The sequence below is a fragment of the Brassica oleracea genome, chromosome C3 (genome assembly GCF_000695525.1).
Source record: "Brassica oleracea var. oleracea cultivar TO1000 chromosome C3, BOL, whole genome shotgun sequence".
NCBI lineage: Eukaryota > Viridiplantae > Streptophyta > Magnoliopsida > Brassicales > Brassicaceae > Brassica > Brassica oleracea.
This window is the reverse complement of record NC_027750.1, coordinates 8,942,987-8,965,491: the sequence shown is the minus strand read 5'-3', so window position 1 is coordinate 8,965,491 and position 22,505 is coordinate 8,942,987. Positions and strand designations below refer to the sequence as shown.

The window sequence follows — 22,505 nt, the reverse complement described above, 5'->3', positions numbered from 1 at the left end:
GTATCCCTATAAATGTAGTTCCAATTGAAAAAGCATGTAAATATTTTGATAAATACTTTTGGTACAGTTGAAATGTGCATGACGCAAGGAAAGTACGTAAAACTTTACCCAAATGAAGCCAAATACTCATGTTGCTAGCTTCAGATCGGCAAAATCAACAGTTACTATTTATTGTACAGCCGAACTATTCCATATGGTATAAAACAATATCATAGCTACAGTTGCGTGGGAGTTAGAAAGTACGATACATGGAGTTGGATGAGGAGGTGGGTACATATAGCGTGGGGTATTTCTAATATAACAACGTCGACGTCAGGCTTAGGTCTGGTCAACCAAAACCATTTGAATGCAACGGTATGATACAAACCATCAAATTTATATGAGTGTACGTTCCATGCCACATGAACAAATAGAATATAAACTTGGGAATGTAATTTACCAACATAATCACTTACAAAGACAATGACTTCTACGGTTGGGGACAGACGCTGACGTAATTAATGGAGTAAATGTCCAGTAATGGCTTACAGCTACTCCATATTAAAAAGTGGGAGGAAGCTACGTAAACAGGTGGAGTTAGTAAAGATATTTTTACTGTATGGAGTTAAACAAGTGGTGTAAATTAGTAGTTGTAGCAATAAATGTTGTATTCCATCTACGTATCACTGTAAGTCCATCTGAAGAAACTCAAAGCAAGGAGGTGAAGAAAGTTAAGGAGTTACTGCCTGGAAGTAACAACCAGCTAATTTGCAGTGAGAATATGTACTAAAAACAAGTTTTACATGGAATAGAGACTGATATATAAATGAATCTTCATTTACTTCTTATCGCAGATGAGTACTGAAGATAGAGTATTACTTGTTGTTGGGGCGTGGGATATCGACCCTCATAAACGATGGGTTTTCAAACCGGAAAATTCATACAAAGATGAGTACTGAAGACATTTAATTTCCTATAGACACAATCCTTTTAAAAAGTGCTATGCTAGGTATATTACATCCACAACTGGGCAACATACAATACAAAGCTAAGAGTAATGAGTAGACATCATTTGGAAGTAAACAATAAACCCAAGTTAGAGAAATATAAACTTCAATCCATTGGCAAAGCAACCCCAAATTCGTTGGCAATAGGAAACGTAGGGACAATATCACGTACAATTTTCTATTTCATATAATATAAACTATGTTATTTTCTATTTTTTATATTCCATATAGGAGTATTTTACATACAATATTAATGTAATGGGGAAGATAAGAGAACACTTGAAATTAAACACTGAACCCCGCAAGAAAACATAAAACACAATCCATTACTAGATATGTGGTATAGTGTTACGTACATATTTGTCTTATTCATAATTGCAAGGCTATTGTCGCCATAGTTCAGCAAGGATGGAGCAATATGAAATACAAATGTAATGGGAATGATAAGATAACATGTGAAAGAAAAAACTAAACCCAAAATAGAGAAATATAAACCCTACTCCATTGGCAATCCAACTATTCGAGAACTTAAACCCACCTACCATTTATACTGCAGAACAGTTGTAACATAGCGAATAGGTTTCCCCACAAAGAGCCACCACAGCTCGAATTCCTTCACAGTGACCAGCTGGCGGGATAGAATAAAGTGAAGAAACGTAACCGAGAAGGTATGGGTCCCCATCTGCAAGACTCGCCCAAACTGTGACGCATTCAACATCGCTAGGTCTTCATCCTCTAATGCACTCTTTATCACTTCAATCCACCGGAGATTGAATAATTGTTAACCCTTTTCTTGCCAATGGGTTCACAGCCGGTCTCAAACAATCTGCTTGGAAGGCCTAACTCGTTCATACCAAACCTGAAGATTCAAAGTAAGAGTTGGAAATAGTGAGGAAGGTGGAAGCTAAAATATTGAATATAGCAATGAATTATCACTTAAGACAAAACAAGAACGAAGAGGAATGATATGTTCATGAGATATAAAGCTACAATTCCATGTAAAGTAGAATACAACAACCTTATATTTTCATTTTATTCAACGTGACATGATGTAGATAAACCAAATGTAATGTTGCAAATAAAACACGAGACAACTATGACATAAAGATGATATTCCATACAAGAAAGCATAATTTCTAGACTATGTACAAGAGACGATATTCCACACGGTAGTCGATATTCATACACTATTTTTAAAAAGCACTGATACAGAAACATCAATTCACGATTAAGAAAGAAGAAGAACATAAAGGGGAACCATAAATTAGAATGAGCAACTCCATAAGTACATTACAAACAAAGGAATGAATTGATGCGTTACACAATGGAATAGCTTAATTGGGTAAGTGTACTATTACATTCCAAATGGAATGGAGAATCAAAATAACATACTATGTATTATTGACAAACCCTTTGTAAGCAATGATATTCCACACGAAATACATAAAGTACTAAACTAAATACGTTGCATATCCTGTACGAAGAAAATTCAAATTCAAGGAACCTCACACAACCCGGGAAACACCAAAATTTAAATCAAATTGGAAAGTGGGAGAGACTAATTCCGTATCGGGGACGATCGATATTCACATCTGCCGGTGATATAGACCTAGAAATTATAACACTCTGATTATGAGACAAGCCCCAAATTGAAAGAAAATAAGCACAGAGGACGACACAGTGAAGAGAATCTACGAAAGAGAATGAGAACTTACGGAAGGTTCAGAGATTTGACAAGAATCGAAGTGGTGAAGTTGGGTAGAAAGGGTTTCTTACTACCGTCGCTGAAACCTTAATCAAGAACTGTAACGCCGAAGAAGATTGAAAACAGAGGACGGAAGAGATGGAAAATATGTCGATTGCATGCAGAGTGGAGGCGATGGAAGAAAGCGGTGCCGGAGACTGTTCGACTGCAGCAAAATTACCAGAGAAGTTAAAAGGGGAAGATGTGAACAAGGGTAAGACACGAGTTACTTTTCAACGGTGAATAATTAAAATATTTAATTATTTTTTTGTAGCAGGTTGAGCCGGTTGTGTTTTAAGAATATTACAGTATTATTTTATATTTGTAACAGCGTGTATAAGATCGTTAGGTTAAATGGCTAGACGGTGAATTACGTTTTTTTTTGTGGTTATAGCCTTCAATTTCCCATTTAATTTCACCGAATAGAACGATGTAACAAAATAACAAACCCATTGCATTTAAAATTACAGCAAATTACCCTTTTTATTCTTTAAATATATAATTATTTAATAAAAACAGTTTGAGCATCTCAATGTCTACAGACTACACATCTTCCTTCCCCTTTATATAAACAAACTTCACAGACCGCAAAATACATCGAACCCTTTCTTCACCACATTCCAGTTCCCACACTTTCTTTTTTCTGAATTATAGAGAGAGAATCTTCCTCCAAATCTCTCTCTCTCTCTCCCAGGATGGTTGTTGCTATGGACCAACGCACCAATGTGAACGAAGATGCCGGTGCCCGGAAGGAAGAAGGGTTTGATCCGAGCGCACAACCGCCGTTTAAGATCGGGGACATAAGGGCTGCGATTCCTAAGCATTGTTGGGTGAAAAGTCCTTTGAGATCTATGAGCTACGTAGCCAGAGACATTTGTGCCGTCGCTGCTTTGGCCATTGCCGCCGTGTATTTTGATAGCTGGTTCCTCTGGCCTCTCTATTGGGTCGCCCAAGGAACCCTTTTCTGGGCCATCTTCGTCCTCGGCCACGACTGGTAAAGTTTCTTCCATTTTGCATTGCATCGATTTATTGAATGCACGTTCTATGAGTATTGTCAGTTACTTTATGAATTGATTCTTTTGATGTTCATTTTTTGAAGATCTAAGATTTTTTTTTTTTAGAATTTCTTTTTAAATCATTGTTCCACCACCTTTCATCGGTCGTACGACTCGTTACAAAACCACATCTTTATTTTCTATAATTACGACTGCTTCCGCATTTTATGGATCTCTCAACTTATAATTAAAGTATAAAATCAAGAATATCTATTGTTTTTCTAAAACAAGAAAGATAATATTGTTTCTTTGTTATTTTGGTGTATTCCAATCTATTTCGAGATTTAGAAATGTGTCACGTCATTACCTTGTTGAACCTTTTAAAACAAACATGGAAAGTTTAAATAAATAGTGCAATAAATGATATACTATATTTACGATGAATAATGATGTGAAATATAATTGAATAATGGCAGTGGACATGGGAGTTTCTCAGACATTCCTCTGCTGAATAGCGTGGTTGGCCATATTCTTCATTCCTTCATCCTCGTTCCTTACCATGGTTGGTAAGTCAACTTATTAACCCTTTTTATTATTATTATTAATTATTAAACTTTCATTTGTTATACTTTTTTTTGGTTTAAATGTTAAATGAATTACTTGGTGCAAGAATCTATTCATTGCTCGTTCTTTTTTTTTTTTGGCTAGAGCCAATTTTATAATTAAATAATGCATGTGAAAGTATGACTATATATGTGAGGTAGCTTTTCTTATTCTTGACGAAAAGCATCGAATCTTTAGCAACGAAGGAAAAAGGAATCAAAACTTTTATTAAATGCAATGGGCCTATATCTGGTCATTAGTATTTTGAATATAATTTATTTATAATTTTTTTTGAACAACAGCTAATTTATTTATAATTAAATATTCATTTTATAAATAATATTAAACCAATTATTAAAGGTTAGATATTTGAAGAATTATTCATGACTTTGTTTATTGGGAAATTACTCCTTTTATCTTTTATTCTTTTCTATTTCTCTATTTTTAATATTGAGAAACTGACTTCAAACCTCCAATAAAAATGGTTTCCTGTAGTAACATCATAATTTTTTGTTTGGTAAATGTAACATCATCTTCAAATATCTTTGAAAATAGACTTACATGCATTATTTTGCTGCGACATTATTGTAACTTATTCCTGGCAATAAAAATAATTTATTACTGGAAACTATTTTTGGTCAATTTATTACTAGTAACTTAAAACTTAAAAGAGTGAGATTGTTTGATCAAAAAAAAGAGAAAAAAAAAATAGAGTGAGATTGTTAGAATCTGCCATGAAAGCAACACTATATAGGTGATGGTTGGTTCGACTGTGGCCGTAGAATTTTAGCTGTAGATAAATTGGTTGTAGTTGTAAAGTTGTTACTGTTGATTATTTTTGCAGAGACTTTTGCTGTAGTTAAATTTGTTGTAGCTGTAAGCTATAGGCTGCAGATATTTTAAAATAAAATATGTAAAATATGTGATGCATGTATATATAAAATAATTATTATTTTTATCACTTAAAATAATTTATATTAATATTTTTTAAAATTATCAAAGTTTACTGTTATTTAAAATGTGATATGTAAATAATCTATATTATTTAAAATATTTCAATAATTTAAAAGCACCCAAAATTAGAGTAAAATATTTATAGATGTTTTTTTATTATGATTATCTTATTTATTTAATATTATAGATATTTTTTGTTCTTACAGTTTCTACAGCTTATAAATGAAAGATGTAAGTTGTTTAACTAAAATACATAAGAAAAATGTTAGTTTTATTTTTTTTTGCTGTAGCTTTATTTTTAAAGCTAAAGCATGATTGGTAAAAATTAATAGAAATTTGATGTAGACTTTAATTTTGAAAAGTAAACGTAAAGCATGATTGGTAAAGTTTAATGATTTAGAAAAAAATAAAGCTAAAGTAGGTAGATAAAACCCAACCAATCACCTCCATAGACAATTTAATTTTTATGTAAACACATATTTAATAATTTGAGGCTGCAGGAGAATAAGCCATCGGACACACCACCAGAACCATGGCCATGTTGAAAACGACGAGTCTTGGGTTCCGGTAACATTTCCCTCTTTAATAATTTCTATTTTTCTTTGTCAAAATAATTTGTTTTTCGAAATTTGAGGCCAGAACGACCACTTGTCAGATTTGATTTCTAGCTGTAGTAAAAACAGTTTGCTAGTGTCACAGTTAACCGGTAATTGATTCTTTTTAGCGATTTATAGAAGTAACATTTTTGTAAAATAAAATATACATAATAGTATGTGACAACGGACCACGCCTATTTGTATCGGTGAATCTTCTAATTACTTCCTCCGATTTATTTTAGTTACAGTTTTAGATTTATACACATAGATTACAAAAAATAAAATATTTTGTCCATTTTTAAAATAAAAACATCACTAATTATACACCTAACAATATTTTAACCAATAAAAAATAAACTAGAAAATATTATTCATAATTTTTACATTGAAATTATAAAACGATACTTATTTTAAAACAAATTTTTAATTTACAACGACAATTAAATTGAAACGGAAGAAGTTTATTACTTAATTAAAGAGTTTTAAAAAAAAATGAAAGACATGTTTATGCGAAACTCATGTGAAAGTCTTTCAAATAAAATATTTTGGTATAAATTTTTCAAATTTTCAAAAATAATAATTATAAATTAATATAATATAATTTGTGATAAAATCTCGTCAAAAACTCACTAATGCAAATGCTTTTATATTTGAGTTTCTTACTCCTCTAAATGCATTTACTTTTATACTATTATTATTTTCTTTCTCTAATTTGGTGTTTTCGTAATAGTTTGCCTGTGTTTTGAAAACTAACAAAAAATAATAAAAACAAAAGTTTATAAACACATAGCATGCAATGAATATATATATCAATACATATCTAAGTACTATTTTTGCAAGTACTTAATCTTGATTACTAAAATTCATTTTAATTGTTCCTTTCAGTTACCAGAAAAGTTATACAAGATTTTACCCCACAGTACTCGGATGCTCAGATACACTGTCCCTCTGCCCATGCTCGCTTACCCGATCTATCTGGTATTTTTTAATTCCTAAAACTTACCACAATTCATTTTAGATTGTGTTTTAAAACAATATAAATTATTTTTTCTTTGGTTTTACTGCAGTGGTACAGAAGTCCTGGAAAAGAAGGGTCACATTTTAACCCATACAGTGGTTTATTTGCTCCAAGCGAGAGAAAGCTTATTGCAACTTCAACTACTTGCTGGTCCATAATGTTGGCCATTCTTATCTGTCTTTCCTTCCTCGTTGGTCCAGTCACAGTTCTCAAAGTATACGGTGTTCCTTACATCGTAAGTTTCTTAGTATATCATAAAGGGTATATATTTATTATTCAATATATATACTATATGATTTGTTTTTGTCATAAACTTTTGAAATTCAGATCTTTGTGATGTGGTTGGACGCTGTCACTTACTTGCATCACCATGGTCATGATGAGAAGTTGCCTTGGTACAGAGGCAAGGTAATTAAATTAACTCCTAGGTGATTTTCCCGTGCTCATGTACGGATATAAATATTTCTAAAGTAAATATACTATAATAATTAATTGTTATTTATTTTTAATTTTAAATTAGTTTATAATTGTATGCATGATTTATATTAATAAAATTTATATTACTTTAATTATAAATATGATTTTATATATGTTATATCTAATCGGTTTTGTTGTTTTTACAGTCGATTTAGTTATCATTTGGGTAAATTGGATTGCATCTCAGAATTCAACTGTAATATTTTTTATTTTAACTATATTAAAATTTTGATTAATTTCTTATTTTCATTTAGGTGGTTGTTGTCTTAGAACTTTAAATATATTTTATAAAGATTATGTATAACTTAATATATATATTGTGCTTAAAATGAAATAAAAAATAAAATAAAGTGTCTGATTCTAAATTACATAAATTAATATAACGATAATATTCCGAAGTCTCATGCATATGTATATATAAATTTTACAAAAGAACTAAATTGTAACATTTGGTTAATATTTTACAGTAATTAAAATATTTTATAAATTCTAAATAACTTTATGTATTTAATTTATTGAATGGAAACTGAAATTTATTTTAAATAATCTTAAAAATGAAAACATATTTGCTTTGGTATTTTGCTTATGGTTCCATTAAGTTCTACAAACATAAAAACATAACATTTAAAAACTGTGATTATTTTGTAACTATTTGATCAAACAATGATTATTTTTTAATTTTAATTTTAGTTTTTTAATAACTCTTAAAAATGAGCAGTGAACAAAAGTGAGATTGTATTTGAAATTAATATTATACAAGTAAAATATAATTTTTTAAGTTTATAAAAAAATTCCTTTTTATTATATGTATATGTTTTTTTGGAAAATTTTAAAAAGGAAACTAAATAAAAAAATAAATAATAGTATTTTAAATGTAATATTTTTAATTCATTAAGTGTATTAGTGTAATCAACTATCGTGAGAGTTAACGTGAGAGCGATACATAGGAAACCGACTTCTCAAATAATATTTTATAGAGATTACGATGTTTCACAAAAAAATAATTATTAGTATTTGATTAATCTTAATTCTTGATGTTTTGTGATTAATAATAGGAATGGAGTTACTTACGTGGAGGATTAACAACTATTGATAGAGATTACGGAATTTTCAACAACATTCATCACGACATTGGAACTCACGTGATCCATCATCTTTTCCCACAAATCCCTCACTATCACTTGGTCGATGCTGTGAGTCATCTCACTCTCTCGCTACTTTCATCTAAACCATTTCATTAAAGGGTGATTAATTACTAATGTACTGATTTTAACAAATGGAATGTGACAGACAAAAGCAGCTAAACATGCGTTGGGAAGATACTACAGAGAACCAAAGACGTCAGGAGCAATACCGATCCACTTGGTGGAGAGTTTGGTAGCAAGTATTAAGAAAGATCATTACGTCAGTGACACCGGTGACATTGTCTTCTACGAGACTGATCCAGATCTCTACGTTTATGCTTCTGTCAAATCGAAAATCAATTAAACTTTCTTCCCCCTTTTTGTTTAGCCCTATTATGAATAAACCAGTCTTTTTTCTCTTATTTATTGGTGTTTTTAAGTTAAAAATGTACTCGTGAAACTCTTCTTTAGTTATTAATCCATTTATACCCTGAAAAACATACAATTTCAAAGGTTAAAAAGAAAAATAAATTTTCTAGACTGACCCTAAAAAACCTTTTGTCACAAATATAGTCTTCAAGGATTAAAATTACCTAAATATTTCATCTAAATATTTCAAATATAGTCTCCTAGAGCTAAAAAATAGTTTCAAAAAAAAAATTCAAAAAAAATTCAAAAAAGTTTCATGCATCTATGCACATGTGTCCGTGTCTGTGCCATCGTTGTCCAAATGTAAGTTTGCACGATCAGTATTCGTGGCTTGAGCATCTATGGCATGCTCTCCAGTTCCCACATGATTTTAGAGAGTTATGCTTCATGTCACAGCGGGCGATCTAGAGTTTGCATGGGTTGATTGCGGGTTCAGAACCTTCGTCTAGTTCCCCTAGCTACGGTCAAGGCAGAATTTTCTCTTCGGAGTACCATGTACTCTGCTATTTTAGGATTTGAACCTCTGAGGTGACTCTTGGATTGCATGTAGTGGTATTGTTGTTTGCCGTAGCTGAGTTCATCTCTTCAACTTACTTCTCCAAGGCTTCGAGATAAGCTTGGAAAATTGCTCATCTATTAATCTATGTCTTAGCAATGTACGTACCAGCGGTTTAAAATTTTAATAGTTTATTTTTTGGTCAATAATTTTTAATGGTTTTTAATATGTATTTCTAATGGAAAAACTGATTAAATGGTATTCCAAAAACTTCAATGAAATTATTCATTTCGTTAATAAAATATATTTTATATAAATTAGGGTTATGTACAGTATTGACTTAGTAATAACAGTAATCAATTATAAGTCTATGCTAAATGTGATGATTTTTTTTTTTGCTTAAAATGTAATGATGACGATGAAATTTTTTTGCAATATAAATAAAAAGTTAATACTTTGTAATCACAAATTTATCTTTAGAAAAATTATTGCATTGTAAATTAAAGCTTTAAATTGTTTTGTCTCTTCACAAAAAAATTACCAAAAAGTTTTAAGTAATCTTAAAAGAAAAGAAAAGTCTGTAACAAATATACAAAGTTGGATTATCCCAATAAATTATTTAAGAAGTATTACAATATTTGAGCTATATCATGTGTCATCATTAGAATGCTTTTTAAATTCTCTAGAAAATAGGTTGGTTCATCTAAACATATATTATATTTTTCATTAAACTAATCATACAATCAAATTAATAATCTACAATTAATATTTTCATTTTTTTCTTAGAAAATAACTACGAAATTACCTAATGCGATTCATACATATATATGACAAATAATGACTTACTAGGTGTTTTGCCCGCACTTGCAGGCTTAATAATTTTACAAAAAATAGTATATAGATATATTATCAATTCAAAAAATCATTAGAAAAAATTATTTTCATATTTTTGAAATATTTAATAATTAATTAAATATTTTTTTATATATGATAAAGTTTTTTTAAAGTTTGCCCGCACTATTTATTATTATATTGAAATTTTAAAAGAACTCACATATTATGAATATATTATTTAATATCTGTATATAAATATTTTTCCTCGATTAAAATTTAATGATAAATTGTTTAATATTTTAGTTTCTTAAGATTTATAATATTAAAATATTTCTTTTAGATAACAACATAATATATAAGAATTATCGTATTTAAAAAAAAATATTTTAAGAATTTTATTATACTAATTTTTAAATAATTATCTAATATAACATATAATCTAATATTATTAATATCAGTTTTGTTTAATTTTATATTATTAAAATCAAGTAAACAATCAAATTAATCATATTATAAAATTTAGATTTTTAGTATATATAATATTTTTAATTTTTGAAAACGACTGAAAATTACTAAAACTGTTAAAACCCACATTAAAAATATGTGATCAATGATTTAAATTTCTTGTTATAAGAAGATACAAATGATCATAAAACCATATGAGTGAAAATTTCATTTAATAGCCATTCAGATTATATATATATATATATATATATATATATATATATATATATTAAACTATATACCATATAAAATAAATAAATCTTTTAGTTTCAATTGCATTGAAGAAGTATTGAAAACTTAAAATTTTAATTTCAAAATTTTAATTGAATTTTTAAAATCGATTTAAATTATTAAAACTATTAAAAATTAAACTTTGAAATTTTGTCATTATTGGTTTTAAAATTTTGTTATAAATAGATATAAATCATTGTAAACTAGATGAGTAAGAAGTCTGATTTAATAGAAAGTCATATTAAAAGATATATTATATATCTATGTTGATATTATTTAAATTTTATTATATATCACATAAAAGTGATAAAAGTGATTGTTTAACTTTATTTACCATTAGATGATTCTAGATAAATAAGTGTAATTGTTTTGCTTTATGTGTTTACGCCAATTTAAATATATACACAATAGTTAATGGTTTCTCAATTATTCATTTTTTTTTTTCGTAATATATAAAACGTAAAATAAGTAATACTAATATATAAAAATAATTTGCATCTACAATGATTATGAAAGAAACTAGTAAATTAGATTATTGCGGTTTGACTTTCCTTTTCGAGGTATTAATAGTTGTTGCTTGGTAAAGAATGTCAAAAGTCAAAACTAATAGTCAGAGTCAAAAACATATCATCTCCAGTACAGTATATAATCAAAACATGATCCATATATTTAAAGAATATTTCAAATATATATATGAAAGGTTTTAGACTCTTCATATTCATAAGAAAAACTAAAACAATAAAGACAAAAAATCAAAATGACATCAATAAGCAAATGTGATTTTTTGGCGTTCTTGTGTTTGGCGATTCTCTTGACTCTAAGTATGCAATATATGTTGATTATTTTGTTTCTATTTGTTATTATATTATATATCCCTTCATGTATATAGTGTAACATATTATATAGGTTTCGGTTAAAGTATATACATTTGTTTGTTATAGGATAATTCTTTGAGATATTGAATTGTACACTAACAAAAAAATCATGTTCTTTAATAACTCCCTAGTTTCTATTTGAAAATGTATGCTCAGATCTTGCGGAAGCTCAAGATAGGAGTAAGCTAATTCCTATAGGTCCTTGCGCACAGATTCCGAACTGCAGTCAGACATGCAAAAATTCAGGCTTTACTAAAGGCGGACAATGCATCAAATGGTATCCTAATTCTATTAAGTATACATGTGCGTGCTTTGTAAACGCTGCTACACCAGCTGTTTAAGATAATAACTCTTCAAATTTGAACTAAAAATATCTCAAATGACTATTTAAATAGAATATTGAAGAAATATGTTTAATGCAAATAAAAGTGCATTTCAATTTTAATTCTGTTCTCAATGTGGACTGTTATATGATCATATATATTCTGCATGAAATAAACCGAATTAATAAAGTTTAGAACTGTTGTCAAGTTTGCAATCATAAATTTTCAATTAATAACAACGAATTCAAGATATGAGTTATCTAGTTCACATAACTAACATGAGCCCCAAAAAGACATGAGCCACATATCTTATTGTTTTGGTTGTTCGATTCTACAAAAAGTGAAATTTATTTATTAACAATATAAACAATTTAAATGAAAATTTATGTGAAGTAATGTTTTATTAATAAAATACAGATTTCCAGAAAAAAAATATAAAGGTACTGCTAATCAATTTATAAACAATAATTATCTAAACATATTGATCTCCTTTATTGTTCTGCTCTTAACAATTCCAGAATTTGTTTGTTATCCTACTTTTCATAAAAAAACATCTTCTCAATTAAAAAAGAAGTACTATTTTTATCCACCATAAAAAAGTCACAATAGGTCCATTTCATTAATAACATAATATAACATAATAATCAATAAAAATATAATAATAAATCAATTTTAACTATAAATTTGAATTTTATTTTTAGTTATAGCAAAATCTGTTGAGAAAAATCTAATAAAATCTTACTAAGCTTTTTAATTTTTTTTTAATTAAATAATGCTTAATTAATGATATAATTTAAATTAATATTAATTAAATTTTATTATAAAACAAAAAGTTCTATGCTATTTTTTACAAATTTATAACTATAGTCTGTATTATATTAAAATAAAAGTATTATACAAAAACATATGAAAAAATTATATTAAACTGGTAAATTACTTATTTATATTTTTAGAAAAGCTTTCATATAAATAAATTATCATTTACCATTAAACGGTTTAAAATAAGTTAACTACATAATATTTTTATACCAAAATATAAGTTATTAACATATGTTGAAATTTTATTTCTACAGCTATATATTTTTCAAAAAAATCATATGTTGAAGAAGATTCTTAATTTGATTATTTCAAATTATATATTAATTGTAACAAACTTGAAAATGTAATAACAATTAGTAAAAGACATAAATATATCACTATATATTAATAAAATAATAAGAAACCTAAACAATAAGATTTAATAGTTATATAATACATAACACTAAAATATAAATCATATATTCAAAAATTGTATGATAATGTCAAAGTTTATAAAATGAAAAATATCCGCACGGATGTGGGTTAAATTCTAGTTATTTATCTTAATACTTGTATAATTAAAAATCAAACATTTGATTCCTTATATAACAAGGTCAATTATATAAATTTGGGGGCATCGTCAATGTCTACTTCATTATATGATATGCCTGATTCCAAAATTTGAAGAAAAGTCTTTTCTATAAAATTCTTTTTATTTGTTCTAATGTGTTAAGTTTATGTTGGATTTGAACCAACCAATTCTAGTGATAAAATTATACTTGACAGCTAATCTTCCACTCTCAATATTTTATTAAAATTTTGGAAAAAAATAGAACTATGTATATTGTTTTAACTATCAAAAATAAAAGAAGTCTTTCGTGCCTCGAGACAAATTAATGTATTTTAACACCTACCTTGGAACATATATTTGCGATATTGCGAGACTAAAGTACAAAAAAGATTATGTAGTGACTGTAAAGTCAATAAACAAGTCTTTCGAAACTCAAACATAAATTAGTGTACCGACCTCGCATGGAATTGACCCACATGCCAAGTGAACAGGCATAGAAGATCCATTAGCCGGACATTAAAAATTTCTTAATCATATATATTAAGTCAGATGATACACAATTGAGAATCTCTCCACAGTTTTGTTCTCAAAAGGTGATCAAAGTGATCCAAGAAAGTGCGGGGACGATAGTTGATGGTAAAAATGGTAGTGAAACCTTTAATTGGCTCTCTCAATCAATGGGTGTGAGTGACTCTCTCAATCGATGGTGAACCAGAATTTCTAGAATCACACAACAATCCTAATCCAGTGATCAAGAGCAACAAATGAATAACTCAAATGTAACTAAAGACAAGATACACTCTTTGAAGAAGAAAACAATTTCTTTTATAAAACTTTTTGGTTGATTGAAAGTGCTTTCTACAAGGACGAGTGGACGACCATGAGCTAAGATAGACTCTGAAGATAAGATTGCTAAGACAAAATCAAAAAGAGATCAAAGAAAATAAAGGGAAAGAGCTGTTGGCCTTAAATGGTTTTCTTGGCCAAAAATAAGAAAGGTGATGATTATTTTGCGTCTTGAGAGTTTTGTGGAGAAAGCCTAGTGTCTTGGGACGACCATGTGAATTGGAAGTGTCTTCATAAGGCTGTGGTTGAAGTGATATAGCCATTAGTCATCAAATGGATTCCAGCCCAACCATTAGTCGGGAGACAACGAGAGGAACCAAATAAGAAGCCGGCCATACAATTTTCAAAAGGTTGCAGCATTATAAGCTGTAACCATGGAGGCAACAAATGATGGATATGTTCCATATCCAAAGTGTGCTGGACGAAGATGGTGAGTCTATGATCGGTCAATACTTAAACCGACATAGACCAAACTTAGTATATGTATTCAACCACATTATGGTTCCATATGTTTTCCCAAAATTTAGTAAAGTTCTGCTTTAAACATAATTGTTGAAACTTGCGTCATGCTACAACAGTGTACTGCTTATAAATTACAAAAGTTTGAAAAACTAGAGAGAAAGAGAAGAGAATAGAGAACGAGACGACGCAGACATACATCTTTCTGATTCTATCTACCAGTGAAACGGAGGGAACGTTTGCGGAAGAGGTACAGCCTCATTACCGGATCCATCAGAGACTGCACTCGCATTCTCAAAGAATCCGGACCCATAAAAAACGGTCTCTTGGGACAAAGAAAGTGGTGGCTGTGGCTGAAGCAAATGAGAGGAGGATGATGACAGAAGAGAGAGAGCGCAATCAGAGTCATGGATGCAACTCGTCATTCTCGAGCTGTCTTCTTCTTCTTGCAAGAAAGGGAACTGTTTCCCTCTGCTGTTTGGAGAAGAAGATATCGGGAACGTAATGCCTGTCTTTGCAGGACAGGAGCCAGCATAGCTCTGGTTCTGCCCGTAACTTGAACCATTGGGCATAGCTACGCTTACAAGACCGTTTCCCCAGCTCGGACTCACAACAGATGTAGTTGGAAACACGTGTGGAGAGCTAGAAAAATCCAGCAATTTGCTACCTGCAGTTAACAAGATGGTGCTTAGGGACTCTTAAGTCTATTGGATCCAAAAAAACAATTTTTTTAAAAAGAAAAAAAAAAAGAAGAAAAGCAAAAACCTTGGAAGAAAGTTGCAGTACGATCGGTATGGTCGGGCTGAGGCTTCCGTCTTCTTCGATTGTGTCCATCAAGACGTTTCCTACAACTTTTCTTACCTTCATCAAACTCTTCCAAACCATGAAACCTATCTCAAAAACAAAATGGACCATGAGCTAAAATTTTTTTTTGGAATTAATTTCTTTAAATAAAATATATATTTTTTTAAAAAAAGGCTTTAATCTAGGGTAAAATAACAAAAAAAAAAAAAAAAAAACTGTAGTGGAGTATGTGCAAATGCACCCTCAGCAATATATACACAGATGTTAACATTATCCAACATATGAATACAATCAGTTTTTACCTGCTGCATTGTTGACAAAACCTCTGTTTATTGCCATTGATTGTAACCACAGGAGTTTTAGAATGGACATCACAGACCTTATGTCTTTTATGATACTCTCTACAGTTACTAAAATCAGAATCACATCCATCAACCAGACAAATCGGGATCTGGTTGTTCCCTCTTGTCCTCTTGGAGCTTCTTGAAGCCTCAGAGGCGCTCTCTTTCAACTTACTAAGACTTATCACTTTCTCTGTCTTACCATAAGCAGAGAAGGAGGAAGAAGAGGAGTTTACGATGTTTCTTCCAAGTTTCAGATCAAATGGGAAATCTTCTTTTGGCTGCAATCTTCTTGGTGATGAGGATGACCTACCGAACGAGATCGATGCATCGACTGGGGTTAAATCCGGTACAGATTCTTGGTCGAATTCAGAGAAATAACCGGAGCTGAGTTTGAAGTTCCAATCCATTTAAAGTTTTTTTCCTTCTCCTTCTTCACTCACTAAAAGAAGACATACATAGAAACAAAAATATCAAGATTTATCCTTTTGGTTTTGTTAATCTAAATCGACAGGTTTAAGAAAAGGATATAATAAATTCAACTTTCAAACATGAAAATTTTAACTCGATTAATCTTGAATTTTGAAGGAAAAAGGAAGAAATTTCCTTTTTAAATTAAAAAATCCCAAAAATGGTCAAACTTATTGTACTGAAAAAACAAATGGGAAGTGCAGATATATAGAACTAGAACAGATCCCATGTAATGGGAAGAAAGCAAAACAAAAGAAAAATAAAACAAATATATAAACTTGCAGTTTTGAGTTTCACTTCATCTTAAAACCCCTCTCTCTTTTTTTTTATGTCACTCACTTGAAAGCAAGAATTTAATGCAATAAAGAGACAGAGATTAAAGAAAAATGAAACATGTTATTATAAAACAAGAAAAGCTTGGTATTTGAAGGTTGAGAAATCTTACCAAATCCATGCACCTACCAGTGGTCAGTAGAAGAAACTCAAAAAAGAGAAGAGCGAAATATACAAAAAAATTGGCAAGTGAGAAAGAGAGTTGATGGGTTTAGCGAGAGAAAGTGGAGACAACAAGAGTGGCTGCTGCTGCAATAATGCATAAGAGAAGGTGAAGAAAAAATCTATAAAAAAAAATCTAAAAGAAAAAAATAATCTATTACTAAGTTTAAAAATGAAGCTTACTTTAATTGTTTATTTGCTTTCCTAATATAGGAATTGTTATTTGACCAAAAAAATAATAATATAGGAATTGTTGATATCCTTCTTTAGAGGGAGAGAGAGAGAGAGGAAGCGAGTGGAGGAAAGGGACAGCTGTTATTGTTGGTTGTTCTTTTGCTAACTTTTGCGTTTTTATAATAAAAAAATTCTTTATTAGTTTGCTTACGAAATTTTTAATTTTGTCACAAGTTAGTTATTTTTTTTTTGTCAACCACAAGTTAGTTATTATTTTTAAAATTTATCCTTAAATGATAATTATTTTCTTAAATACTTCAAAACTTTTGACAAAAAATAAATTAACTCTTTTAAATTATTTATAAATGTTTAAGGATAGTTTATAAAACATTTATAGAAATTTATAAACCTAATTTCATCCCTAAAAACGACTAAATCTTAAGCAATAATTACTATACCATAAATTCAAATGTTAAAATATTTTTATTAAATATAAATTTTAAAAATGATAGACAACTTAATGTATATAACCAATTTTTCTTTATCGATTTGTTTGCCATCCAACAAGTCTGAATTTATGATAATTAAATGATATGATATGAAAAATACACAGCATCATTAGTTAATTTTTTTTATATTTTATATGAAAAAAAATTAAACATGTAACTCATTAGTTTATGTTAGTAGTTTTGGTATCTAATTTAGACCTGATATGTTGTTGACAAAAACAAATTATACTAAAATTTTAATATCCCTGAAAATAGTATAGAATTTAATGTGTATGATTAAACAATAATTTTTCTTCATGGAATTGGAATTTGAAAATTTTAAGCTGACATTTACATTTTTCAAAACTGAAAATCACCCAAACATAAGTTAGAGATAATAAAGCACAACCTTTTTGAAAAGTCATAAGATTGTCCTTTGCCCGAATTTCACTTGGTGTGAACAGTAATTTAATTATACCCAACTAATTCTGTTAACGTCATTATATCCAACTAAAATTATAATTAATCTAAACGTAGAATGTATAAAGCATCTGATTATCCAAAATTTTACTCTGTTTTTTTACTTTAAGATATCAAGTTCATGTAGATGTTCAAACTAATCTCTAAACGAGTGGTGTGGTCCACGAATGGACTTTCAATTCTGCTATTCAAATGGACCATAAGATAAATTTATATTTGTATCGTCAAAAGTAAAGTGTAGTGGAATGCCTTCAACTCTATGTTGATTGGCAATTCCAAAGTCCGCCTACCACTGGACCACTATTTTATGGTTAAAAATTTATTTTGTTCCCAGTAACTATCAAGATCTTTATTTTAATTTGTTATAGTACATAGCAATCGTTTGCAATATATATAGCATCTATCAAATTTTAATAGCTTTCAAACATGGTCACCTTGTTTCTTTGAAAATAAGAATAAGACAGACAAGTTTCTAATATGTTCTTGTAAATAACAAAAAGTTGGAAAGTAATAAATAAGAGGTTCTTTAACAAAAAAAATAAAAATAAATAAGAGGTATATATGATGCTTATTTGCTTACGGCAAAACATAGCATGTGAACGTCGTGGTTCGCATTACACAAACATCTTCTTCTGTTTTTCTCCACATCTATTTCTTTCTTTCCCCGATACGCGCTATTTCTTCGACTAACATTTACGCCTTCACGGGTCACAACTCACAAGTCGACAGATAACATGTTTTTTTGCCAACAACTAATAAACATATTTTGTTTCATTTTCTTAAATAACATGTCTTGTCTTCAAAGAATCAAACTAGCCTTCTACTTCTTCTAAAGAGTATCATCACTTTAACACTTTTCATATAGATTAAAATATTAAAATATGTTACTATTTTATTAATTAAATCTATTTAACAAATAATATTTGAGATAAATAAAATTATTTATAGAATCAATATATTTTATAATTAATATTAAACTTAAAATAAGTATAAATTGCTTTAAAATTATAAATGTCAATCTTTGTGTAACAAAAAAGTATCAAATGATACTATTTGTAAAACAGAGAAATAATTAGAAATGGCTGATTAACGCCCTCGATTAAAAAATTCTCTAAAATCAATCTATTTTTGAAGAATAAGTTAGTTGTAGAAAAAAAAAAATAGTTGCATGTTTGTCTATTTAAATATATTGATTTATCTTGAATTTGTATATTGCAACTAAGCGATGGATGTTGGGATGTTGCATCAAGTACATACAAATTGGATTACATCAAATGTGTTATATCAAATTGTTGTGGATATTACATCTGATTGTGAGTTTAGGTCCATGAGGTTGTATGTACTAAGGTTTTAAGATGCAAGATACTGGTATATATATCTTGTATTCAAAATAACTTTTATTTTGTACTCGATAAGCTTAATATCAGCTATAATAATAAAATCTCACTTTCTCTGTGGATGTACCCAAATTGATGAACAACGTTAAACCTTTGTGTCTTTGTTACATCGCTTTATCCATCTGTTTTTGCATATGTTCCTTTTCATGTATGTAACGACAAAGTGGTATCAGAGCTTCGAGTCTATGATCTGGTGAGAAGATGGCTGGTATAAATGCGAAGATAGAAAAGTTTGATAGGAGAAATAACTTCAATTTCTAGAATTGCAAACGTTTCTGAAACACCATGGCATCTGCGGACCGCTGTCGGGAAAGAAGTCTAATGTTGCTGATTTGGATACTTAGGAAGAAAAGGCATTCTCAAAATTTTGGTTGTGTTTAACAGACGAGTTCATCATCGAAGTATCAGATGAGAAAATTGTTGTTATTTTGTGAAAAAGTTAGAGAGTTTGTAAACAAGTTATTTCTAAAGCAACGCCTCTTTGTCTTGCATATGCAAAAATGTATATATTGAGATTTGCGACCATCCTGGCAAGTTAAATTTGATACTATGCGTAACATCGATGTTACGGTAGAGGATGAAAACACTACAATAATCACGTTGGTATCTATGTCGAACTCATTCGAGAATTTCGTGCAATCGTTCATTATTGACAAAGATATAATGAAACTGGAAGAAGTTAGATCATCGTTTCATAGTCGGAAATTTTATTAAAATAATCCAGTTGAAAACCCAAAATAAAAATAACTTAGGTATTTTCTTTATATATCCCAAAAGAAGAGGAGTAAAGAAAAATATTTACTTTTGAAAATCTTTATAAGATATTACTTGAAGAGATTTGAAATGTATAAAAGAAATAATGGCTATGAGAATTGAAAAGAACCCGCAATATCTGCTAGTTAAGCCCTATAGTACACCAAGATCTAGTTTTAAACAATTCAAGGAATATAATGTTAAGTTTATGGTATTATTTATAGAAGTGACTTGAATTTAAAGCCTTGTAAATTAAGATCTTTGAAGAACTAACTTGAATATAAATTCTTGTAAAGAAAGTTTTCTGGAAATCGTCAAGCCTCAAAACTCAGATCTAACCACTAAATGAGTAAATGTACAGCCATAAGTGAGTTTTGGCACTTTTAGGGACGACTTTGTTTGTGTTCAGAAAAAAAAGACGGGATGACTTTTTTTTAGATCACCAGTGTGATGATTTGTTTGGCATTTATATTTTAGATCACCAGTGTGATAATTTGAGAATAAGTGATGCATATGGTGAGAAAGTATGGCATACTTATAAAAAGAAACAAACCGAGCATAAGACCACCTCCATCAGAGACTTTTAAGAGGGGTTCTAAACCAAAAAAAAATAAAAAAAAATGAAAAAGGATAAAAAGCCATAGAACCGCCTCTAAATATGGGATTTTTAGAGTTGGTAAGCACCCTTACGTGTCCCTTTCGTATTGGATTTCTCATTTATGTCTCTCTCTCGCCTTCGTGCGCGTTTTGATCCGAAATCAGTTTTTCTCTTCCCCCTCCTGTCCCGATCACTCCATCTTCTCTCCAGATTCTGATCTCGATCTCCTTCTTGATAAGTATTCATTCTCTTTTGGATTTCCAGTTTTTGTAATCCATAGATCTGTCGATCTAGTTAGGGTTTGATTGATGTTCGTTTGATTCGAGAGCGTTCGATTTTGTCGTATGATGCCTCCGAGGTTGTTCCACGAGGGTCGACTCAGTCTTGTCCTAGCTCACCAGAGTTTGATTCTAGTGTGGATGATTTAGCTTCTCCGAAGAAGTATATTGTGTGGAGCACACATATGAACACACACGTCTTGCCTGACTTTCTTGTCTGCATCAAAACTCCATTTAACATCAACCGTAAGCAAAAACAAAACTTAAACTGTGTTTTCTTCTTTGTTCCTCTGTTATTGATTCCTTATTGACTTTTGCAGGAAGTCCAAGGAGATTGAGATCGCCATGGATGCCATTTCTGTAGTTAAACTTTGTTTTGTTTGTGATTTATCAGTCAACCAGGAGCAGATGATGTATGTGAGTCTAAAGTTGGGGCTGATCTTTTGGACATCTTTCGTAGAAAGGTTTGTCTCTTTCTTTTGTGTTGCATCAATGCTAGGCTATATTGTTGCTTCAAGTTTTTAACCCATATATTTATACTGGCTTCATCAGATTTCATCTGTCTGAATATATGGTTCTTATTGTGTTTTTTCTCTACAGAATGGTTTACAAAGCATCTCCCTTGTTTTAATTTTCATGTGAATCAACTCGTAGATAGATTGATTTTTTACTCATATTTTGAAAGGATTTAGTATCTGAACTTTGTTTCTCTTGTCTTGTTCTTTTCTCTGTAGGAAGAAACATTAGCTCTAGATGCACGATTTGGAGATAGCAAACTAAACCTTGTCTCGCCCTCACTGTCACCATTAATCCCATCTCCATCTCGTGTAAAAGGAGGAGGTTGTGGTCGAGTAAAGTTTGGGATTAAATCTGCAGCTGTTAGAGTAGAAGGATTCGATTGCTTAGACAGGGACCGCCAAAACTCAAGCATACCTGCCATGGCTTAGGAACGCCAAAACTCAAGCATACCCACAGGTTTTGTTATTTATCCCTTCAAGTAGTTGTTTTCATTTTTTTGTGGATTGTGAATGATCTTTATAACTTTCTTTGATCCTGCCGTTAAACGAACACTCAACGTTTTGAACTTGTCTACCAATTTTTATTTATGCTTTTCTTCCATATTTGTTTAAAATTTATAATTATAAATTTGTATTTCTATTTTTAATATGTTTTTATGTCATATTTGTTTAAATTATATGAAATCCAATCATTTATAAATTTTATAAAATTTAAATTTAATAATTCACCTTCTAAATTTTTTTTTTTAAGAACCTCAAAGAGGTTCTCCCATTGGACCTTCACAAAACTAATTATAGTAACAAGGGATCTTAACTTCATAAAGTAGTCATTTAATAATTAAACT

At 29.7% G+C, this 22,505-nt stretch overlaps 2 protein-coding genes and 1 long non-coding RNA gene across 3 annotated transcripts; 2 read left to right on the top strand and 1 right to left on the bottom strand.

Annotated features, from left to right (window-relative positions):
• The first annotated feature begins 3,271 nt into the window (after positions 1–3,271).
• LOC106328829 (omega-3 fatty acid desaturase, endoplasmic reticulum-like) lies at positions 3,272–8,978 on the top strand. Its single transcript, XM_013767355.1, has 8 exons — positions 3,272–3,724; positions 4,202–4,291; positions 5,783–5,849; positions 6,764–6,856; positions 6,946–7,131; positions 7,224–7,304; positions 8,429–8,566; positions 8,664–8,978. The coding sequence occupies exons 1-8, from the start codon at positions 3,426–3,428 to the stop codon at positions 8,859–8,861; spliced, it is 1,152 nt and encodes a 383-aa protein (XP_013622809.1). The 5' UTR covers positions 3,272–3,425; the 3' UTR covers positions 8,862–8,978.
• Positions 8,979–14,921: 5,943 nt separating this feature from the next.
• On the bottom strand, positions 14,922–17,155 carry LOC106331858 (squamosa promoter-binding-like protein 13A). Its single transcript, XM_013770287.1, has 4 exons — positions 16,925–17,155; positions 15,970–16,450; positions 15,629–15,753; positions 14,922–15,530 (listed from the first exon to the last, which is right to left on the bottom strand). Exons 2-4 carry the CDS (start codon positions 16,416–16,418, stop codon positions 15,079–15,081), a joined length of 1,026 nt encoding a protein of 341 aa, XP_013625741.1. The 5' UTR covers positions 16,419–16,450; positions 16,925–17,155; the 3' UTR covers positions 14,922–15,078.
• A 3,770-nt stretch (positions 17,156–20,925) lies between these two features.
• LOC106333464 lies at positions 20,926–22,311 on the top strand. The gene is made up of 3 exons (XR_001268384.1): positions 20,926–21,388; positions 21,463–21,606; positions 21,877–22,311. It is a non-coding gene; the product is annotated as an uncharacterized LOC106333464 (long non-coding RNA).
• Positions 22,312–22,505: the final 194 nt, after the last annotated feature.